Source organism: Convolutriloba macropyga, chromosome 3, assembly GCF_964194025.1.
Source record: "Convolutriloba macropyga chromosome 3, txConMacr16.3, whole genome shotgun sequence".
In the NCBI taxonomy this organism is placed as follows: domain Eukaryota; kingdom Metazoa; phylum Xenacoelomorpha; order Acoela; family Convolutidae; genus Convolutriloba; species Convolutriloba macropyga.
This window is the reverse complement of record NC_134470.1, coordinates 8,770,580-8,794,580: the sequence shown is the minus strand read 5'-3', so window position 1 is coordinate 8,794,580 and position 24,001 is coordinate 8,770,580. Positions and strand designations below refer to the sequence as shown.

The 24,001-nt window shown below is 37.2% G+C and overlaps 1 protein-coding gene across 2 annotated transcripts in view; it reads left to right on the top strand.

The window, feature by feature from the left end:
- Positions 1 to 24,001, top strand: part of LOC142335910 (dnaJ homolog subfamily C member 13-like) — a 164,139-nt gene that overhangs the window by 90,616 nt on the left and 49,522 nt on the right. For both annotated transcript variants that reach the window (XM_075384276.1, XM_075384274.1), the window contains exons 20-23: positions 3,459 to 3,635; positions 4,249 to 4,448; positions 14,789 to 14,971; positions 19,139 to 19,378. In XM_075384276.1, the coding sequence (XP_075240391.1) occupies positions 3,459 to 3,635; positions 4,249 to 4,448; positions 14,789 to 14,971; positions 19,139 to 19,378 (800 nt within the window). The remainder of the gene's footprint in view (positions 1 to 3,458; positions 3,636 to 4,248; positions 4,449 to 14,788; positions 14,972 to 19,138; positions 19,379 to 24,001) is intronic.

The window sequence follows — 24,001 nt, the reverse complement described above, 5'->3', positions numbered from 1 at the left end:
TCAATGGCGGCTATTTTCCGGCAATCTGCCGGGTATGTTTATAGCTGGGAATCTGTAAGCTGAGCGTAGCTATATTGCGGTGCTCTTGGTTTTTTTTACAATTCAAAGAATTTGAATTGTATTGGGGCGCTGTCTTTTTTTTAAGATCTGTTCACACATTTTCGTGATTTTTGAAGTCAAATTGGAGTGGTGATTCTGGTCACGCCAAAACAGGAAGAGGAGCGAAAAAGCGAGTGGTTTCGCGGCCTGAATTTTTTTCGCTCTAGTTTTAACGTAGAGTGAGGAAACGGTGTTTCATCAAAAATTCGGTTCCTCGGTAGTGGTTTTTTGTTCACATGCGGCAATTTCACTCTGATTTTTACTGTTTTTTCGATTTTTTGGATAGGATTTTTTTAAATAGTTTTCCCAATCCATTCACAGCTCATTCTGGACCTAGTTTTTCGTTAGAATCAAAATTACATATCTCACTAGTGGTTTTTTGTTCTCCCTAGCAGCATTTGGACATTGATTTTCTGTTTTTTTTATTAGCCGCGTCCTCAATTCTAGGCGGCTATTATAGCGCTCCTAATTTTTTATAATTCAAAAAATTTGAATTGTTTTGGGGCGCTGTCTTTTTTTTAAGATCTGTTCACACATTTTCATGATTTTTGAAGTCAAATTGGAGTGGTTATTCTGGTCACGCCAAAACAGGAAGAGGAGCGAAAAAGCGAGTGGTTTTGCGGCCTGAATTTTTTTCGCTCTAGTTTTAACGTAGAGTTAGAAAACGGTGTTTCATCAAAAATTCGGTTCCTCGGTAGTGGTTTTTTGTTCATATGCGGCAATTTCACTCTGATTTTTACTGTTTTTTCGATTTTTTTGGATAGGATTTTTTTAAAATAGTTTTCCCAATCCATTCACAGCTCATTCTGGACCTAGATTTTTGTTAGAATCAAAATTACATATCTCATTAGTGGTTTTTTGTTCTCCCTAGCAGCATTTGGACATTGATTTTCTGTTTTCGTATTAGCCGCGTCCTCAATTCTAGGCGGCTATTATAGCGCTCCTAATTTTTTACAATTCAAAAAATTTGAATTGTATTGGGGCGCTGTCTTTTTTTTAAGATCTGTTCACACATTTTCATGATTTTTGAAGTCAAATTGGAGTGGTGATTCTGGTCACGCCAAAACAGGAAGAGGAGCGAAAAAGCGAGTGGTTTTGCGGCCTGAATTTTTTTTCGATCTAGTTTTAACGTAGAGTTAGAAAACGGTGTTTCATCAAAAATTCGGTTCCTCGGTAGTGGTTTTTTGTTCACATGCGGCAATTTCACTCTGATTTTTACTGTTTTTCCGATTTTTTGGATAGGATTTTTTTTAAAGAGTTTTCCCAATCCATTCACAGCTCATTCTGGACCTAGTTTTTTGTTAGAATCAAAATTACATATCTCACTATTGGTTTTTTGTTCTCCCTAGCAGCATTTGGACATTCATTTTCTGTTTTTTATTAGCCGCGTCCTCAATTCTAGGTAGCTATTGTAGCGCTCCTAACTTTTTACAATTCAAAAAATTTGAATTGTATTGGGGCGCTGTCTTTTTTTTTAAGATCTGTTCACACATTTTCATGATTTTTGAAGTCAAATTGTAGTAGTGAATTTGGTCACGCCGAAACAGGAAATGGAGCGAAAAGCGAGTGGTTTTGCGGCGTGAATTTTTTTTCGCTCTAATTTTAAAGTAGAGTGAGAAAACGGTGTTCGAACAAAAATTCGGTTTCTCAGTAGTGGTTTTTTGTTCACATGCGGCAATTTCACTCTGATTTTTACTGTTTTTTTATTTTTCGAATGGGATTTTTTTCTAAATGGTTTTCCAAATCCATTCACAGCCATTCATAGTTCGTTCTAGGCCTAGTTTTTTGTTTGAATTAAATTTTCATTTCTCGCTAGTGGTTTTTTGTGTTCACATGCTGCATTTTGATATTGATTTTCTGTTTTTTTCTTATTTTCAATCTGATTTTTTTAAAGTTTTTTTCTCAATTAATTCATAGTCCATTCTCGGTCTAGTTTTTTCTGTTTAGTCAATGAAAATTCTTTGAATTGTACGTCAGGACTTGTCCTGCTATGTTTTTTTACTTCGTCTAACAGATTTTTGTTTCGTCTTACCGTGACTTCTTGGAATTGACTTTTTCAATGACTTACCTCACTCAAAAAAATGACTTTTGAAACTTTAAATTTTATGAACATTTTTTTATTTAAGGTCAATAGTGTGCATCTAAGTAGTGCCAAACATATGCCCTAATTCTTGAATATTAGAGTCCTTGTTTTTGATTTTGAATATTAATTTTGGGATCTTTTCCGTTTGTGCCCCCCCCGCCCCCAAATATTGCACGTGCATCTGGGGGGTGCAAATAATATGCGCCCACTAAGTTGAGGGGGGCACAAACTGAAAAGATCCTAATTTTAAAAAGCCCTATTATGGCTTTCTCCTTATAGAGCTTATGTATCTCATAAAAATGACAGTCCGAAGCTAACCCAAAAAGTCTAGTGGTCTATTAAAGGACTGGTGGTTGATCTGTCTATTTTATTTCTATAGTTGTTTCAATTCATGTAACGCCACAAGCGTCTATCGCGGCTATTTTCCGGCAATATGCCGGCTATGTTTTTGTTTTTTCTTCATCTGATTTTTTTAGAAATGGTTTTTCCAATTCACCCATTGTCCGTTCTAGGTCTAGTTGTTTGTTAAGTCAATAAAAATTCTTTGAATTGTACTTCAGGACTTGTCCTATGTTTTTTGTTTCGTCGTCTGACGCTCTTTTCTCGTTTTACATTTGTTCACACAGCAAAGCTGAAAAAGTCAAATTTTCTGAATGACTTCTTCCTCTCACTAACGGCATTTGCGCGCGTGACGTCATTTCTCACTCGCTTTAGCGAAAGTTTTTAGGTTATTTGCGTGATTAGATTTTGATCATACGTGACTTACCTCACTCAATAAAATGACTTTTGCACTTTAAAACTTAAGTTTAATTTGAATTTGTTCAAGGTCAAAGGGACTCATGTGTGCAGTAAAGGTCCCTAATAAGAGGCTTCTGCGGAATGAATTTTAACAAGCTTTTTTAATTTATCGCTGAATGTTTTTTAGCCTAGTTTTTTGAGCGGCGTCGCTGGATGTTTTTCAGCCTAGTTTTTGAGCGGCGTCAATCTGCCGGCTATGTTAATTCAGTTTTTAAACAATTATTTACTCTTACATGCAGAGCTCATGAATCTTAATCAAGAATATCTATTGCTTTTGCCAAAGTGAAAAATGGAAATGTGCGTTTTTTAATTTCTCTGGGACGAAGTTTGAAGTAATTATTCTTTTTATTTGAAGTAACGTGTTTTTATGCAAATTTTTTCACCTGACCGTTTTTACGTTGTTCTAGAACATTCTTTGAGTTCTTCAGCAATGTAATTCCACATGAGTTTGATGAGAAATATGAGCATTGCTTTTCAGAACTGCAGCCATACAAGTATGCAGGCTACCCGAACCTGTTGACGACAATGCAGATGGAGATAGAGGATGAGAACTTGTTTGGGAAGGCCCTGCCCCTCCTCCCCTCTGCCACTGAGCTAGCCTACCACACTGTAAATTGCTCAGCACTCAATGCCGAGGAACTCAGACGCGAGAGAGGTCACATTCCATCTATTTCTGCAATGCACTCTCGGAACTCTCCCCCCCCCCCCCCCCCCCCCCCCGTTCATTATGCACCCCCCAGTACAGAGTGCGTGCCATTACATAGTAAATCATTAAGTAAAATTATAGCTCGTGCGTCTGGAGAGGGCAAATCATATGCACACACAAAGCGAGGGGCGCAAACGGAACAGATCCATGCTCTCTAGCGACACATCATCTGTGAGTGGGGTCGTAAAAAACGAAAGAATAGATTCCTGTTTTCTTAGTGCTGAGTCAGCACAACAAACTGAAATCCCTTCTGTGAGCTCTCAACCAATCACTTACCGAGAAGACTAAATAGCGAATGCTTGTCAGTCTAACAGTCCAATAAACTCAGTCTAACAGATGTTTTTAAATGCATATACCATTGACTCCGGCAACATTTATATTGTCGCTATAACTGAAGTTAACCTTCACTGTTTTGCCGAGCGGTTAGTCGCGACCGATTACGTAAGTCTTTAAGTCTACTTCGAGCACAAAAATAAGTAGCTCTATCTATGGAACCCTTAAAAATGTAAAAAAAAGGAGCGCACATCGGGTCTGCCTTACCATTGTATGTGTTGTGTTGAAGGCCTTATGATTCTGCGGGATGCCATGCTCAAGTGCTTTGCTAGTGTGACCAAATCTTCCCAGCTTGAAGACATGCAAGTGCAGGTGTGTCGTAATGTGGTCATGTGTTTCACTGTTGCAGCTCAGTTTGAAGCGAGTAGGAAGGAACTGCTGGAGATGCCAGAAGTTGTCAAGAATCTCTGTCGGTTGATGGCTTTGAAGGTATTTGGATGGACCTTTGTTATCATATAATATAATAAGTGTCAGAAACACACATGCCCTCCACCCCCTGCCTCCCCCGCCGCGCCCATCCCTTCAATTAATCTAAGGCTAGAACCCTGAACCGTAGACAGCTACTGACGACACCAATGTCGTTTGAGAACAATTTGCGATACGTTAGTCGTTTGTTTTAATAGTCCTGTGATTTTAATTATCTGAAAATTCATAAATATGGCAATTGTCAGTTGCTTTTGAATGATATACATACTATAAACAAGCGCTTCTAAAACTTCAAATTTAGAAAACATGATAACCGATTCGGCAATTGAAACAATTTTGTTGACATGTACAGTCCACTGGAGAGTGCTCGTGGACCTTAATTATCAATCTAGGTCCTCTACTTGAAAATAAACAAAATGAAATAAACAAAATTAACCATATGGTATGGATAGTTACGTGACAATTTGCCAAATTCCGATATTCACAAAATACTCAACGTCAAAAATGCCCAATTTAATCCCTTTGATCTCTTGGTGCAACGATCTGATTACCAATTAATACTTGGAAATGTAAGGATGCTTATTATACGCAGCTAATTTTTACTCATGGATTTATAATGTTAATAGCATTCTTCCAATAACATTCATGGATAACATGAATTATTTTGAATCGGCCTCTTGACAATAATGGAAAATGGGGAGAGATTATTGCCATAAAATATGCTGTTTTTTGTTACTATCATTTAAAGGAATATAGTAAATTGGAAATCCCGATGCTTAACGATTTATTTTTGAAGGAAGTATCTGCCCAGGTTTGCATTGTGTGCTTTTTGTGTTCAGGGTGTTGGAGACTCATTCTAAAAAATGTTTATTCGTGCACACCGTCAAATGTTTCATAAGTTTCATGGTTGGCTTAAAACGAAGTGTTAGCACTTAACATGGTGAAATATGGGGAGGGGCGGGTCTTATGCTTCTAGAACTGGAAGTCAATAAATTCAGATTAGAATAATTAGGAATTATGGTAATGGATTATTCATAATTAATTGCTCTTGATCGCAGTTCATAGCAATTATTGTAAATGTGTGTGTCTTTTTACGATTCGAAGAGGAGTATTGAGATTCTACAAGTTTTTACGACTCGAAGAGGAGTAATGAGATTCTACAGGTTTTTACGACTCGAAGAGGAGTATTGAGATTCTACAGGTTTTTACGACTCGAAGAGGAGTATTGAGATTCTACAGGTTTTTTTACGACAGGAAGAGGAGTATTGATATTCTACAGGTTTTTTTTAGCAGAAAGCAAGTTTGTTCATTACTTGAATTTTGACTTCTTTCTATTCGAGCTTTTACCTCCGTTTTTGATTGTTGACTTCTGTTTTCGAACATTCATTGAATTTTAACAATAGAACTTCATCCGACATCTGTCGGTTTATGTTTTAATTTGCTCTAACATGCAGAATTTTGGCGGTAGTTTAGTGAAAAAGACGAGTAAAAATTGTTTTGAAAGTTTTCTTTTTTCTCAAATTTAAATTAGAATGAATGGTAAAAAAAATTCATGCGCTGAAACTGCAAGCCAGCTCAACTTAGTCATTTAATTTGTAGTTAAATCTTAGAAACGAAATTGGAGAACAAGTAATTTGAAAATTGTTTTTGCCGAACTGCAACAACAATTTTCAAATTACTTGAAAATTGTTTTTGCAGAGTCAGTATAAAATGTGGAGGCACGTTTTGCCTGATGAGTAGTTGAATGGTATTTAATTGGATTTCCATTTCGAGTCGTTTCCGGAATTCTTCCGGCTATGTTTTTCTTACTTCGTCGATCAAAAAAATGTTTCGCTTTACCTCATTTTGCCGCTTTTTCAACATTTTGCGTGAAAGCGTTTTGACTTCTCTAGGCTAGTTTCGCTCTTCTCTCATTCTGCTAAAAGTGATTTTGAACATCAGTTGCTCAGCAAAGCAATTCAAAATGAACAGTCAGTATAAAAAATTATAAAAAATTGAAATCAGAAATAGAAACGGGATAAACCCATAAAGCCCAATTTTAGATGCCTGCTATTTGAAGGTCGTTCCTATAAGTCTTAGTTACCATTTCTAATGCTTATTGGTATCGATAGTAGCACCTGTAGCCTCTCTCTAAGAAACAGAAGTATGTTCAACTACGAAATGCCATCAAAATAAATTGGAGTTAAGAAATGTTTTTGTACAAAAATCTTTTTTTATCAATTTCTTCTATTCTTTCAATCCCAATCATGCTTATTGGAATCAACGGCGGCTATTTTCCGGCAATCTGCCGGGTATGTTTTAAATTGTGTTGGATAGTTCAAATATGTGCTTTTAAGCGATACCTCGTCCAAATTCATAACTGAGCTTGAAGCTTTCGTGTGTAAGTTTCAAAATACCAGATCTATAAGTTTCTCCAAACTGTAATCGCACTTGATAGCAAGTTTGTTTTATTTGCTATCACGCAAACTATGCAGCAATTTTGTGTCTGGCAACCCTCCCCCCACCCCTACCATTACGCCAAACTCTGCTGTATGTACCCCATCAACGCTTATACTCCACCGCCCTCTTTTTGGCCCGCTTAGCAACTGACGATAAGATTGCTTAGCTTAAGCTGCGCTGCCAGGGTCATCCCGTCGTCAGTGGTTTAACATAAATTCAACCAAAGTCAGTCGGTTATGCTAAATAGCTTTCAAACAAAGTTTATGGCAATTATTTTAGTGATGTGGTTTTCTATTCGTTCTTTTGGCTTGACCAACGTTTCGTCTTAATTTTTTTAATAGCCGCCGTCAGCCTCTCAACGGCTATTATTTTGGGCTCTCTCCTTTTTTCAAATTCGCTTTACCTTTTGATCAAGTTTTTCGTTTTATATGAGTCACGATTTTCACGTTCGACTTCTGACTTATTTCACTCACTGAATGGATTGAAATTCTTTCACGCATTGAATTACGCAATGCAGCGAATACGTTTAATGTCAAAAGAGAAAAATCAAATGAAAAGGGATAAACCGATAAAGCCCGGTCATTAAGTCATAGAGCATTAGGTTATCAAATTTCATTAGAGTGATTGATAGCTGACATTAGTTTTAAGCTGAATAGCTTTCAGTTTGGAAGTTGAATCAAGTATAGGTTTAGAATCCAACTGAAATTGCACGCCAAATTGGAACACTTTCTGACACTGAAAAAAAACCGAAAAAATTCGGTCAATTTATCTCCTTTTTTTTTGTTTCAATCCTGATGTGCATCAAGCGCGTCAACTGTGGCTATTTTCCGGAAATCTGCAGGCTATGTTTAATAGCCGCACAGCGATAGATGGGGCTATTGTTGGCCTTCTCATGGTTTTTTATTTTGTCGTCGCGATTTTTGTTAAAACCATATGACGTCACAACCACTTCAAATCTGCTTTTTGTTCATTCGTTCATGCAATTTCAACTAGAGTGCGTGCATGACGTCAATTTTTGCTCTTAGTGGAGCGAGTTTTTTTGTTTATTCGCGTGATTAAATATTTGGTCACATTTGACTTACCTCACTCTCGAAAATGACTTCCTCACTTTGAAATTGACTTTTTTTACTTTAAGTCAAAGAGATAAGGTCAAATGGGTGTGTCTCACTCTAAATGAAGGTTATTTGACAGCAGCTAATATAGGCAGCAAAAACTTATACACATTTTTAATCAAAATATAAAATATCAGCCTTCAATGAAAATACGCATTTTTTTGGTCTGTCTTACTGTTTTTTTAGACTGCAGATCTACGAAGCTATGGCAATCTGCCAGCTATGTTTGGTTGTAGCTCGTATTGTATATTTGCGACGTTTCTGAGGTACATGAAGAATGTCCAATAATCAAATTGACCTTTTGTAAAATCGTAGTTCTGGTTGCTCTTCGTAAATCAGGGATAGGAATTCACTTCAATGGCCTGGGATGAAAAGTTTCACGACCTTTGAAATCATCAGCGCGGGTATTCCTAGCAAAGAAAGCATATGTATTTTTTAATAGCCACAAAGCGAAAGCTGAGGCTATATTGTCATTCTCTTGGTTTTTTTTACAATTCAAAGAATCTCAATTTTATTGGGGTGGTGTCATTTTTTAAGACTCGAAGATGAGGCTTTATGGTTTTCTGTTTTTTTGATAAGTGAGCGAGCAAGAAAACGAAGTTCAGGGAGTGAATAAAAATCGAAAAAGTTGTTTCAGTGAACAAATTCGAAGAGTAAAGGGATGAGAGAGAGAGAGATAGAGTGGTTCTTTTATTCATGCCTTCTTTTGAAACAGAGCGAGAAAAGTCGGTCTGAAAAAATTTTGGCTAATTAAACAATTTTTTTGGTTCACGTGCGGCTTTTTTGGGCTGTTTTTTGTTTTTAATAGCCGCACAGCGATAGCTGGTGCTATTATTGGCCTTTTCTTGGTGTTTTACTTTTAAAAAAAAACTTGAATTGTATTGGGGCGCTGTTTTTTAAGATCTGTTCACACATTTTCATTATTTTCGAAGTCAAATTGGAGTTGTGATTTTGGTCACGCCGAAACAGGGAATAGAGCGAAAAAGCGAGTGGTTTTGCGGCGTAAAATTTTTTTGCTCTAAATTTAAAGTGGAGTGAGAAAACGGTGTTTGAACAAAATTTTGCTTTCGCTAGTGGTTTTTTGTTCACATGCGGCAATTTCACTTTGATTTTTACTGTTTATTTGATTTTTTGGATTGGATTTTTTTCTAAATGGTTTTCCCAATCAATTCATAGTTCATTCTAGGTCTAGTTTTTTGTTTGAACCAAAATTCCATTTCTCGCTAGTGGTTTTTTCACATGCGGCGTTTTGACTTTGATTTTCTGATTTTTAAACTTATTTCTTTAATCACTCGTGAACGAAGTTAATAACAATTATTGTGAACGTGTTGTTCTTTTTATGCAAGTTTTTTGCTTGCCCATTTTGCCTTTTTCTTCTAGAACCTTATTTGACTTCTCAAGTGACTTTTTCACGCTTCATTCTTCATTTTTGAGTGATCTCATTGCTCTCACTCCGAAGTAAAGCTTGTTGTTAAAAATAAAATCGATTGCAGCATAGCAAAAAGATGGGCCTGGTAGCCTAGTGGGCAGTGCTTCTGGTGAGCGAGCAGGGGGGTCCGTGGTTCGAATCCCATGGTGGGAAACTGTTTTTTTTGCACCCATAAAGAAAATCGTATCTAGGCTGCAGCGTTGAATTAAATTGCCTCGCCTGGCGTTCGAGAGCAATTCTTCCGACATTAATCGGTTCATATTTTTTTGGAAATGGTTTTTCCATTTCACTCATAATCCGTTATAGGTCTAGTTTTTTTTTAGTCAATGAAATTTTTTTGAAATATACGCCAGGACTTGTCGTGCTATGTTTTTTTTTTATTTCGTCAATATTTTTGTTATGACCATATGACGTCATAATCACTTCAAATCTGCTTTTTGTTCATTTGCTCAAGCAATTTCAACTGAATTGCGTGTATGGCGTCATTTTATACTCTTATTGGAGCGAGTTTTTTGTTAATTTGAGTGATTAAGTTTTTGGTCACGCGTGACTTACCTCGCTCTCAAAAATGACTTCCTGACTGAAACTGACTTCTCTTCAATTCAAAGAGATAAGGTAGAGTAAGTGCGTGTCACACTAAATGAAGGTTACTGGAGAGCAGCTAATATAAGCAGCAATAACTTATACAGATTTGTATTCATCGTAACATCTCAGAATATAACAAAAAGAAATTTCTCTTTGGTCTCTTTCTGTTACTATGTTTTTGAGACTGAAGATCTACGAAGTTATTTCGGCTAGCTTCTGGCAATCTGCCAGCTATGTTTCAACTTTCGGCCCTCTTGAACAAGATAATCAGGTAACGCTCGGCGGGAATTAAGGGCTCTCGGAGACTTGAAGTTTAGTAGACTTTAAGCATCGATTCACTTAATTTGTTTTGGAGACAAATTGATAGTGTGAAGGGTGGTTCGTAGTGTTTGACACTAAGTAAGAACCACCCCACTTCACATTTCCCATGCGCTCCCTCCCCCGTACCCCACCTCTGACGTAATCACCGCACGCTCCTTCAATTAGGCTACAACTAGCCTCTCTAAACCTTAGCTAGTTTCTTACGAAGCCAAACGCTCGCCAGTTGTTTGAGAGCAATTCACCCGACGTTAGTTATGTTTAAAAGATTTAGATCAATTCCAATTTTTCTCGGACGAATTTGCGAGTAATTGTTGCGGCGTTTGCGTTTCATGCAATTTTTCGCCTGACCGAATTGGCTTTCAGAGTGGTTTTTATGACGCTTGGCTGCTTGGTTTTTGCGAGACCTTATTTGTTCTTTGTTCACAAGATCAGTCAGTTCAGGTTAACTACTGCCGCAATCGGGCACGATTACCATCATTCGAAGCCCTAGTTTACCCTAATGCGTCTGTTCTGGAGAAAAAATTGAGCAGTTATTATATTCGTCAACTGGTAATTACTCTCGAATAAAGTTAATTGCAATTTTATTCACTTTTTTCTTTATTCAGGTTTATAGTTGATTGATTTTTTTACACTAACACCGGAAATGTTCTGAGATAAATAAAGTTTGCTCTCCTTGTATTTTAAGCATTTTTATTCTTGATCGATTTGACTTATCGGGTTTTAAATTGACTACTTGATCTTTGCTTAAGCCGATCGATAACATGTACAATCGGTATCGATCTCCAGAATTTTAAGCCACTCGATTGAATTGGCGGTAGCTTACTACGAAAAGGTAAGTGAATACTGTGCTGAAGGTTTTCATTTTTCTAATTGAAGAATTTAGTGAATTACTTTGGAAATAAATCATAGAAAGGAAAGTAGAAAACACGTAACATAAACAACAACATGTTTTTACCGCGTATTTGTCTGTTTTTTCACGCGTAGTTACCCCCCAAAGTCTAATTGTGCTTGCTCTACTTATTTGTACTACTTAGTCGGCCTCTAGCACTAGTAAAATCTCATTGTTGACTCGTTCTCAGGTGTCGAGAGAAAACGCCTAATTGTTTACCCTACGTTAGAACCTAAATTGTGGCCTGTTTCTTGCCTTGTGTCCAGCAAGGAAGCGCCCTCGTGTCAGGGCACTAAGTCCTTCGGGCGACCAAGATTTATGTAAAGATATGCTTCGTGTAACCTTATGAAGTATATAATAAGTGGGGTAACAACTTTCCGACGACTTTCAAATTATTCGACTTTCTCTGATGTAACCATGCTTGAAGCTCGCAACGGTAAAAAAATGTACTGTGGCTTTTTAATCTCATAAATTGTTATGAAGTTATTGCTTATTCTTAACTTGCAAATTTGCTTGGGGAAGAATTTGAAGCGTGAATTATACAGAGGGCTCTTTCCCTTTTATTTAAACTATTATGTGCTTTTCAGCGAGCCCTGGTCCAGATTCATAATTGGGCTTGAATCTTTCACTTGCAAGTTTTAAAATATACGCCAGGACTTGTCGTGTTATGTTTTTTTTTATTTAGTCAATATTTTTGTTATGACCATATGACGTCATAATCACTTCAAATCTGCTTTTTGTTCATTTGTTCAAGCAATTTCAACTGAATTGCGTGTATGGCGTCATTTTATACTCTTATTGGAGCGAGTTTTTTGTTAATTTGAGTGATTAAGTTTTTGGTCACGCGTGACGTACCTCGCTCTCAAAAATGACTTCCTGACTGAAACTGACTTCTCTTCAATTCAAAGAGATAAGGTAGAGTAAGTGCGTGTCACACTAAATGAAGGTTACTGGAGAGCAGCTAATATAAGCAGCAATAACTTATACAGATTTGTATTCATCGTAACATCTCAGAATATAACAAAAAGAAATTTCTCTTTGGTCTCTTTCTGTTACTATGTTTTTGAGACTGAAGATCTACGAAGTTATTTCGGCTAGCTTCTGGCAATCTGCCAGCTATGTTTCAACTTTTGGCCCTCTTGAACAAGATAATCAGGTAACGCTCGGAGGGAATTAAGGGCTCTCGGAGACTTGAAGTTTAGTAGACTTTAAGCATCGATTCACTTAATTTGTTTTGGAGACAAATTGATAGTGTGAAGGGTGGTTCGTAGTGTTTGACACTAAGTAAGAACCACCCCACTTCACATTTCCCATGCGCTCCCTCCCCCGTACCCCACCTCTGACGCAATCACCGCACGCTCCTTCAATTAGGCTACAACTAGCCTCTCTAAACCTTAGCTAGTTTCTTGCGAAGCCAAACGCTCGCCAGTTGTTTGAGAGCAATTCACCCGACGTTAGTTATGTTTAAAAGATTTAGATCAATTCCAATTGTTCTCGGACGAATTTGCGAGTAATTGTTGCGGCGTTTGCGTTTCATGCAAATTTTTCGCCTGACCGAATTGGCTTTCAGAGTGGCTTTTATGACGCTTGGCTGCTTGGTTTTTGCGAGACCTTATTTGTTCTTTGTTCACAAGATCAGTCAGTTCAGGTTAACTACTGCCGCAATCGGGCACGAATACCATCATTCGAAGCCCTAATTTACCCTAATGCGTCTGTTCTGGAGAAAAAATTGAACAGTTATTATATTCGTCAACTGGTAATTACTCTCGAATAAAGTTAATTGCAATTTTATTCACTTTTTTCTTTATTCAGGTTTATAGTTGATTGATTTTTTTACACTAACACCGGAAATGTTCTGAGATAAATAAAGTTTGCTCTCCTTGTATTTTAAGCATTAATTATTCTTGATCGATTTGACTTATCGGGTTTTAAATTGACTACTTGATATTTGCTTAAGCCGATCGATAACATGTACAATCGGTATCGATCTCCAGAATTTTAAACCACTCGATTGAATTGGCGGTAGCTTACTACGAAAAGGTAAGTGAATACTGTGCTGAAGGTTTTCATTTTTCTAATTGAAGAATTTAGTGAATTACTTTGGAAATAAATCATAGAAAGGAAAGTAGAAAACACGTAACATAAACAACAACATGTTTTTACCGCGCATTTGTCTGTTTTTTCACGCGTAGTTACCCTCCAAAGTCTAATTGTGCTTGCTCTACTTATTTGTACTACTTAGTCGCCCTCTAGCACTAGTAAAATCTCATTTTTGACTCGTTCTCAGGTGTCGAGAGAAAACGCCTAATTGTTTACCCTACGTTAGAACCTAAATTGTGGCCTGTTTCTTGCCTTGTGTCCAGCAAGGAAGCGCCCTCGTGTCAGGGCACTAAGTCCTTCGGGCGACCAAGATTTATGTTAACATATGCTTAGTGTAACCTTATGAAGTATATGATAAGTGGGGTAACAACTTTCCGACGACTTTCAAATTATTCGGCTTTCTCTGATGTAACCATGCTTGAAGCTCGCAACGGTAAAAAAAAGTACTGTGGCTTTTTAATCTCATAAATTGTCATGAAGTTATTGCTTATTCTTAACTTGCAAATTTGCTTGGGGAAGAATTTGAAGCGTGAATTATACAGAGGGCTCTTTCCCTTTTATTTAAACTATTATGTGATTTTCAGTGAGCCCTGGTCCAGATTCATAATTGGGCTTGAATCTTTCACTTGCAAGTTTTAAAATACCAAATCTGGCAGTTTTTAAATGTAACAACTGTTCAGTACCAGTTTTTCCTATTTACGGCACTAGGTTTTAAAACTAACAAAGTGCATTTTTCAAACAAGGTTAAATGAATCTGCTAAATTCACTTCAAAACTGATTACAAAAATGTCGGAACTATTTGTTTAGAAAACTTAATTTACGCCCCCGTAATCCAGTTTTATCAAAAGTTTAATGATGACGTGAAACCAAATTTTTTTCAACCGAACGTGGCATTGCACAAAAAAATTTGTCCGCTAGATTATTTTTCTTGACATTTTTCCTGACATTAAAAATTCGTGAAATCATTTTGAAAAGTGAATTTTTGCAACAGTCAAATCTAAGTGCAGTACTGTATGAAGAAATCACCTTTTTCAACGTTTTGTTCAAAAACTAGCATTTTGATTTAGATAAATAATAATCTTAAATGAGAATTCGGAAGGGCTCTAACGCTGCTTACCTTAAACTTTTGGTCATTCTGTCTTCAAAAAATGGGATATGATTTCGGTGACGATTAAATATTTTTCACGTCGCATTTTTCACAAGTTGTTGTAGCTGTCGCACAGAGCTACAATTCGCAGGTTATTTTGGAGGGATACCGGCGCCTATTGCCGTTTTTAACTGGTACCTTAGTTGCAATTTTTACATGAAACCAACCATTTTTCACAAGTCGTTTCATTTCACGTCCCTGAAGAAATGATTTGAAAGTAAGGTTTATTCTCAAAGTTTGTGTGAAATATTTAAAATGGTAAAGGGAGCACTTGCAATAGCTTTGTTTGTTTTATTTTTTGTATAATCTGCTGTCTTTTAGCACCTCTCGTCTGTGTGTATTGAGACTTGTAAGTGTGCGGGTGTGTTTGCACGTGACTCACTACTCCAGAGTTCCCTGTTGGAGAGTGGGGTGCTGTGGCATCTAATGATATACCTGTTCAACTACGACTACACTCTGGATGAAGCCACTGGCATCAATGCAGATGCTGCCACACATGAGACTGTGAGTTATTAATTGCTGTCGAACGAAGTTAGAAGCAATTACTGTAAATGTGTTCGTCTTTATTAAGCTTGAAATTTTTGCATGGCCGTTTGCTTCTAGAACATTCTTTCGATTTCACTTCTCGAGTGTATTTTTCACGCTTGACGTTTTGATTTTTTTTCTCTGTGATTTCAATTGCGCGCATACAGAAAGCAATTCGTCCGACGTTTGTCGGTTTACGTTTTTTTTTAATGATTTCTCTCACATTTCTCTCTTATGAAGTTCATTATATATTAAATACTAGGCTCTGGATATATTTGTAATGTAATACTTCACTAATCCCTTAAGTATATTTCCTTAAATTTTGATAAGAATGAAGTAGGAATTCTCCATAGTTATTGTGCACAGCAAGAATAACCATTAAAGTATAACTCGAAGTGGACATGCATGGGGATCCTTACCCTTCATGTTGCCACCTGCCGGTTGTCTTATCCCTGCACAATCTTTAACCCCACGGAAGTAAATTTAACGAGGAGTAATATACCTTTCCAAGATTGAAGCTGTTATCCAGCTTAGGAGGATTCTGCAACTCACGATGTTCACGAAGTTTAATTTTCAATATTTATCTCCACTTCTTTATGGATGCATTCAGCAAATCTGAAAGCGCAAAGTTGACAGCGCAAATCTGCAACAAAATTTTCGCTGTGAGCCTGAAAAACATTTAATTGTAAAAAAAATTCTGTTCACAGGCTTGACTATAATTTTGTTGCAGAATCGCGCTTATTTAAGCGCCTTCAGTTTTGCTGAATGGATCTATAATTGCAGAAACCTCCGAAAGTAAGGAACCCTCAAATAACAGATACGACTGTATTTGACCGAACTAATTTAGAAAGGTATTTTTAATAGCCGCCGTCAACTTCTCAGGTAGCTATTATAGCGGGCCTATTTTTTTTACAATTCAAAAAATTTAAATTGTATTGGGGCGCTGTCTTTTGAAGACTCGAAGAGGCGTTATGGTGTTTGTTTGACGAGTTCAGGGAGTAAATAAAGTTTTAAAAAGTTCTTTTGATGGATAAATTCGAAGAGCTGAGAAAAGAGTAGTTATTTTGTTCTTGCCTTCTAAAACCAAGAGAGAAATGAAGGTTTTTTTCGCAAAGTGAGCAAATTTTAGAGCTTTTAATAGCGTTTGGAAGGTTTCTGTAATTAAAAGGAGTTTTAAGCTAAATTGTAGATTTTCAACAACTGTCCGGTTTGAAGACTATTTTAGCGATTTTTGGAATTTTTCTTTGGTTTAACTTGTAACTGAATTTAAGCCTACTGCTCGTAGGCAGTTCCTATTACAAATTAAAACAGGTTCTTTGGTAGCAAGCAATTTTTTCTTTAAAGTTTGACAATAATGAGAAAAGTGGTTGCAATTTGTCTTAATTTCTGAAAGTTGTTTCCCCTTTTCAAGATAACATGTTTGTGAGCTTATTTTGGCTTGTTCAAAGTTGTATAAGCATTTTTTGTCCCGATTACTTGAACGAATTTTCATTTGTATGTCTCCGTGAATTATATGAAAAGAACGAAAGCATTTATTGTAAACGTGTTGGTCTTTTTTAATGTAGTTTTTTTTGCTTGACCGTTTTTGTGCTTTTCTTCTAGAACATTCTTTGACTTCTCAAGTGACTTGTTCGCGCTTTCGTTCTTTATTGTTCTCACTCTGAAGTAAAGCTTGTTGCTATTATAAAATCGATTACAGCATAGCAAAAACAAGGGCCTGAAAGCCGAGTGTGCAGTGCTTCTGTTGAGTGATTGGGGGGTTCTTGGTTTGAATCCTGGCGGGGTCAACTATTTCGCACCCATAAGGAAAACTTCATCGGGGCTACAGCCCCTGAATTAAATGGCCTCGCCTGTCGCTCGAAAGCATTCTTTCGACATTAGTAGGTTTGTTTGATGTTTCCATTTTTTAAAGGGTTTATTTGCTTTTTGACAAAGAAGATTTGGAGTCTGCAGAAATTTCCAGCTGTGTTATTTTATGATCTGTACTAACATTTTCATGATTTTTGAAGTCAAATTGAAGTGGCGATTTTGTCCACACCCAGACAAGAAGTGGTTGAAAAAGTTAGTGGTTTTGCGGTGTGAAATTTTTAAACAGAGTGAGAAAACATTTGATGTCATGCTATTTGTTTTTTTTTGTTCACATGCGGCAATGTCACGTTGATTGTTGATTTTGCTGTTCTTTTGTTTCACTGGAACGAAGTTTGAAGTATTTTCAACGTGCTGCTCTTTTCTATGCAACATTTGTGCTTATTTTTACACTTTTTTCTCGAACGTCCTCTGACATCTGGAGTGAAATTTTCACTTCTGTCTTCTTTGAGTGATCTCAATTAAATTTCTCTCAGTCCGAAGTAAAGTTTGTTAAGTAAAATAGGTTTTAAGATAGCAAATCACAAGGGACTGTAGCCTGGTGATTGCTTCTGTCTAGAACTTTGGAGGTCGGTGGTTCGAATCCCTCCGTATCCCCCCAAACAAAGAAAAAAATTATTAAGGCTACAGTCGCTGAGTTAAATTGCCCCTGTGCTTCTAGAGCAATTTGTCCGAAATTAGTCGGTTTGTTATATGTTATTGGATTTTTTTAAATGTTTTTCACAATACATTTATAGTCCATTCTACGTCTAGTAAACTTTTTTAGTCATTGAAAATTGTTAATTGCTCTTGAACGAAGTTCATAGCAATTATTCTAAACGTGTCTTTTTTATGCAAAATTTTTGGTTGACAGTTATGACTTTTCGACTTTTACGCCGTGACTTTTACGCCCTTGACTTTGCGTTTAGCGTGATCTAAAGTTCTTTCCTGATCACAATTTCAAGCAGCTGAACTCAATTGGCTTCAGTCGGGGGCAATTTAATACTAAAAGTCAGATGAAAAGGGCGCCGAAATTTGGCGGAAATTTAGTATTCAATTGGCTTTTTGTATTCAATTGGCTTCAGTTTTAGTATTAAATTGGCTTCAGTCGAGGGGGGGGAAGGGGGAGCTTAAATGATACTACGAAGTTCAATAGTGGGCTTCAATAAACCACATTAGAGGTTAACATATACCACTATTAAGATTTAAACTGAAAAATGGCACCTGTTTCGGCGCGCTTTTGATTTGACTTTTAGTATTAAATTGCCGCCAATTTAATACTAAAAGCAATTTAATACTAAAAGTCAAATGAAATGTACGCCGAAACTGGTGCCATTTTTCACTTTAAATCTTAATAGTGGTATATGTTAACCTCTAATGTGGTTTATTGAAGCTCACTATTGAACTTCGTAGTATCATTTATGCTCCCCCGACTGAAGCAGGCTGCAATTGATTAGAGCTCCCACTATTCGTTCGAGAGCAATTCTTCCGACGTGTAGTCGGTTGTGTTTCGAATTGCGGGCCAGGATTTGTTCTGTTATGTTTTGTGGTCGAATAAAAATTTCTTTCCGCTCTACCTTATTGCTTGTTCAACATTTTGCATGAAATCGTTTTTGCCTTCTCTAGGCTAATTCCACTTTGCTCTAATTATGCTCAAAGTGCGTTTAAAAAGCAGATGCCCAGCAGAGCGATCCTAAAAGAACATTGTTAATGCCGAAAAATAAAGTCGAAATTTGAAACGATTAAGCTCAAAGCATAAAGCCCCATTTTTTATGCCATCTACTTGCACTTCTTTTCATGTATCTTCTCTAATGCTTTTTGGTATTGATACTAGCCCCTGTATCCTCTCATTGTGAAACAGTAGTATGTCTAACTACAAAATGAAGTGAAAAACAGTTGCACTTAAAAATGTTTTTTGTATAACTATCTTCTCCATTTTTCTGTTCTTTTGCAATCAGTGTGATGGTAATCATTGGCGTTTTTTTCCGGCATGCTGCCGGTTAGATTGTTATTTTTCCCTGTTATCTTAGAATACGGTAAAATAATTTAGTTATGAAGATTGGGAAAAAATTGTGAACGAGACCGCACTGTACTGCCCTCTTAGTCTAACCTAACGTCCAAGATATCAGTAAGCTTCGATTTTATTAAACTCATCGATCCATACTCTTCATTATTATACTATTTACCGTAATCTGAGATAACGTGGAAATTTCATCATATTCCTGTATAAATTAGTTCGTTCAAATGAATTCTTTCTATCCATAAGTAAATCAATTACCTCAACTCTAACTCTTGTTCTAGGAAATGAAGAACAGAGTGGCGAAGAAAGCAGTGAGTGCTCTTCGCAAGCTAGCTGGCTTTGGTGGGTTTGTACGACGTCCTTCTGTGTTGAAAAAGAGGAAGGTCAACTACTCCCTCGCTCTCAGCTCAGGAGACGCAGGAAACATCCAGCAGGTCCTGGTCGCAAGTCCTGCATCAGAGACGAATCCAGTGAACGGGGAAGGGGCACTTGTTTTGCAGAACGGAATTCCAACTTCTAATGTTAGTGATCACGAATAATCTTTTGGATTCCAAGACGCAGTCTGTTACCAACATGTCCTTGACCATTGAACTCCCGCCACGGTCAACATTGATAGAAACAAAAAGTACCATTACCGATCTGATCGGGATCTTTTCCATTTGTGGCCCGGGGACGTTATGAGCACCCCGGTTGCAGGGCAGGTTCCATAACATTGTTATTCATTATTAATAGCCGCACAGCGATAGCTGGGGCTATTATTGGCCTTCTCTTGGTTTTTTACGACTCGAAGAGGAGTATTGGTTTTCTTAAGTTTTTTTTTACCGGAAGTACTATTCGTTCAGACGCTGTTTTGACCTAAAAGCGAAAGTGAGTTAAGTTGCCGTGTGAACTAATTTTTTCTGAGCGAGAGAAGTTTTTTGGTCATGCGCTGCGTTTAGTGAATGACTTTTTGACTTTGAAAAGTACATTTTGACTGAATGGCACATATAGATAACCGTTTTTAGCCGTTTTTTCGTCTAAGTGGCCCAATTTTTTTGCTTGTAATTGAGTTTTTTGTATAAATAATTTTTATTCGGTGCTATATTGAAATGTCAACTTCGGCAATTGATACAACAATGTTTTGCGAAGCCTGAAAATGCGTTTCAAGTTCAAAATTGGCACATATTTCTTGATTTTTTAGTTTATTTTTTGTTTTTTTTTTCTATTAATTTCTTCATTTTTGGATCTTGCAGCCGTCTTTTTGTCAAAAATCAGTTCATATGCCAACTTCCATTCGATAATTAATATACTCAACGCCTCTTTCTCTCTCGATGTATTTTTGTTTTTATTAAATTGTACATATGCTAATCCGATTTTGGTAGTTTTTTTCCGATTTTTGTCAGTTTTTTTGTTTGTATTTTGGTTTTAGTTACTAGAAAGTCTTTTTGTGCAACACAAGGGACTTTATTCTCGTTTAAATAAAAATTCAATCTTTTTTTGGCGTTTGAAGAACAGTTAACTTTTTCACGAATGCAATCTTGATAGTTTTTTGACCTTTTTTTGCAAAATATTTCAATATTTCGTAGGTTTGAATTCTGCTTTTTCCTATTTTTTGTTCTCTTCAAGAGGATAGATCTTTTTATCGTATGACTAGTTATCTTTTCCAACTCTCGAATGCGGAGCAATGAAATGTAATCGTTTTTCTTAATTTTTGTAATTTGATTTTTACTTTCAAAAATCAAGAATGTCTTTTTGTTACGGTGTTCCTGACATTGTGTCCATATTCTTCACATTCTAGTTAGTATTATTCTAGTTTTGTCCTGACATCTATTTATGGAACATTCATTTTTGGTTGATTGGTTTTTTCAGTTGTTAAACAACTGAATGATTTTAGCTTTTTCTCATATTTTCGTCATTTTTTTTGGTTTGCAATTGATTTCATTCAACACAAGGCAGTACTGAGAGTTTGCGAGCAAAATTTCTAAAATTTCCACTTAATACTATCTACTGCAATCTTCTTCCGGCCTTGGTGTTAATTTAAACGATTTTTTGCCTTTGAATATTCTTTTGCTGCTTATCTTTTCTATGATCAATTTAATTTGTGAATTAGTTTGAAATCATATTGTCTAGCATATGTACAACAAGGGAGAAGCATGTGCTGTTTTTGTTTTAATTGCACTGATTAGAAGTGTAATTATAGTGGTTTTCTGATTCTTAAATTTGAGCCGTCTTTTTTAAAAGATTTAACTTTTAAGATTATTATAAGATTATTATCTGCCGTTTCTAAGATTTTTATCTGCCGTTTGCTTTCGCGATCTGTTTGAGATTAGAATCGTGAACTATTTGAGGGCGATTGATAGCCCTGTCAGCTGTTTCAGCCCGATAGTATTTTCAGCTTATCTTTTTAGCATTTTTTTAACGTTATCTTTTTAGCATTTTTATATAATTTTCAATAATATAAAATATTGCTGCATTTTGTTTCTCTTGGTGACAGTGGTTCAAGTTTCACCAATTTTTAAATCAGACCTGGGGAGGTAATGATTTAATTGTTTAATGCAAAGGGTATTGGCTACCGCTGCAATTAAGTTTTTGGTTTGTTAAGATTTGACGCTTCGAGTCGCTTCCGGAACTCTTCCGGCTATGTTTTTTATTTCATGATTTTTGTTACGACCATATGACGTCACAGCCACTTTTTGTTCATTCATTCATGCAATTTCAACTGAATTGCATGTGTGACGTCATTTTTCGCTCTTAGTGGAACGAGTTTTTTGTTCATGCGCGTGATTAAATTTTTGGTCACACTTGACTTACCTCACTCTCAAAAATGACTTCCTCAATTTGAAATTGACTTTATTAACTTTAATTCAAAGGGATCAGGTCAAATGGGTGTGTGTCACTCTAAATGAAGGTTATTTGAGATCAGCTAATAGAGGCAGCAATAACTTATACAGATTTTTAATCAAAATATAACAGATCAGCCTTCAATGAAAAGACGAATTTTTTTGGTCTGTCTTTTTTACTGTTTTTTGGACTGCCGATCTACGAATCTATTGCGGCTATTTTCTGGCAATCTGCCAGCTATGTTGTTAATATATGGAACGTGCGTCTATAAGGTGCAAATAATATGCAACCACCCTATTCGAGAAATCTTCGGTTTTTAAACATGCGAAATCGTCGGTATCTTATTAATAGCCGCCTCGGCTTCTCAGCGGGCTATTATAGCGCTCCTATTTTTTTTAGCTGCAAAGCTGTAAGCTGAGTGGAGCTATATTGCGGTGCTCTTGGTTTTTTACCACTCGAGGAGGGGTATTGATATTCTAAAGGTTTTTACGACTCGAAGAGGAGTATTGATATTCTACAGGTTTTTATGACTCGAAGAGGAGTATTGAGATTCGACAGGTTTTTTTTAGCAGAAAGCAAGTTTGTTCATGAGTTGAATTTTGGCTTCTTTCTGTTCGAGCCTTAACCTCCGTTTTTGATTGTTGACTTCTGTTTTCGAACATTGGACTTTAACAAAAGTTAACAAAAGGGTAACAGTCTGTAATTCATGGTGAAGAGGTCAAGAAAATTTGATCCCATTTAACTACCTACCCCGCGCCCCAAAAAACTAACCCCCACGTTCCCCCCCCCAACGTACAACGTACCTACCCTCAACCCCAGCGTACCTACCTACCCCCGCCCTCGTAACTACTTACCTCCTCCCCCCACCCCTCGTACCTACCTACCCCCTCCCTCCCCCCTCGTACCTACCTACCCCCCTCGTACCTACCAACCCCCCCCCCCCCCACGTACCTACCTCCCCCCGCAACATACCTACCACCCCACCCCACCTACCTACATCCCCCACCACCACCACCTACCTGCCCCCATCTTCCAACCCCCCCCCCCCCCAACCAGCACCTACCCATACCCCTGAACTGAAAAAATGTTAACGCTTTTTATGTTATATTGGTCTACTATTTTGTTATTTCTTGTGTTTTTTTCGATATTCTGATTTTGTCCAATTTAGGGTAAGGATTATTTTGCACGACGATTCGAGTCGTTTCCGGTATTCTGCCGGCTATGTTTTTTTTAGCAGAAAGCAAGTTTGTTCATGACTTGAATTTTGACTTCTTTCTATTCGAGCTTTTTACCTCCGTTTTTGATTGTTGACTTCTTTTTTCGAACATTGGACTTTAACAATAGCTCAGTTTGTAATGTATAGCAATTGGTAACCGTCTGTAATTCAAGGTGAAGAGGTCATTTTGAGAAAATTTGATCCCATTTAACTACCTACCCCAAAGAAGAACTACCCCCCACGTACCTAACCACCCCCCCATGTACCTACCCACCCAACGTACATACCCAACCCCAACGTACCTATCCCCCTTGTACCTACCTACCCCCCCCTTGTACTTGATTCTACTTCTTTTCACCCGGATTCATTTAACCCCACATAATTTAACCCCTATATCATTTCATCCCTCTATCATTTCATCCCGTCGGCTAGAAGTTGACATTAAAGGCATATTTTGTCAGAATTAAGTAGATAACTTAATCCCATGTTCGGTTGTGATAGTTTCGTGTCAAGTCCCACGGGTCGCTAAGGCATGGCCATGGACCGCAAGGCATGGCCAAATGATTCTATTTCTAATTAAATAGTCCTTATTTTACGAAAGATTAAAATCGGGGTGAAATGATAGAGGGGTTAAATGATGGAGGTGTGAAAAAATCGGGGTTAAATGATAGGGGGTTAAATAAATAGGGGTGAAAAAGCGGGACACCCTTGTACCAGCTACCCCCCCCTCCCACGTATCTGCCTACCCCCCCCCCCCCCGCAATGTACGTACACCCCAACCACCACCTACCTGCCACCACCTACCAACCAAACGACCCCACCCCCACCACCACCAGCAGCACCTACCCACACCCCTGAACTGAAAACATTTTTTATCGCTTTTTATGTTATATTGGTCTACTATTTTCGTTATTTCTAGTTTTTTTTGATATTCTGATTTTCTCCAAGTTAGGGTACAGATTATTTTTCACGACAATTCGAGTCGTTTCTGGTATTCTACCGGCTATGTTTTTTTAGCAGAAAGCAAGTTTGTTCATGACTTGAATTTTGACTTCTTTCTATTCGAGCTTTTACCTCCGTTTTTGATTGTTGACTTCTGTTTTCGAAC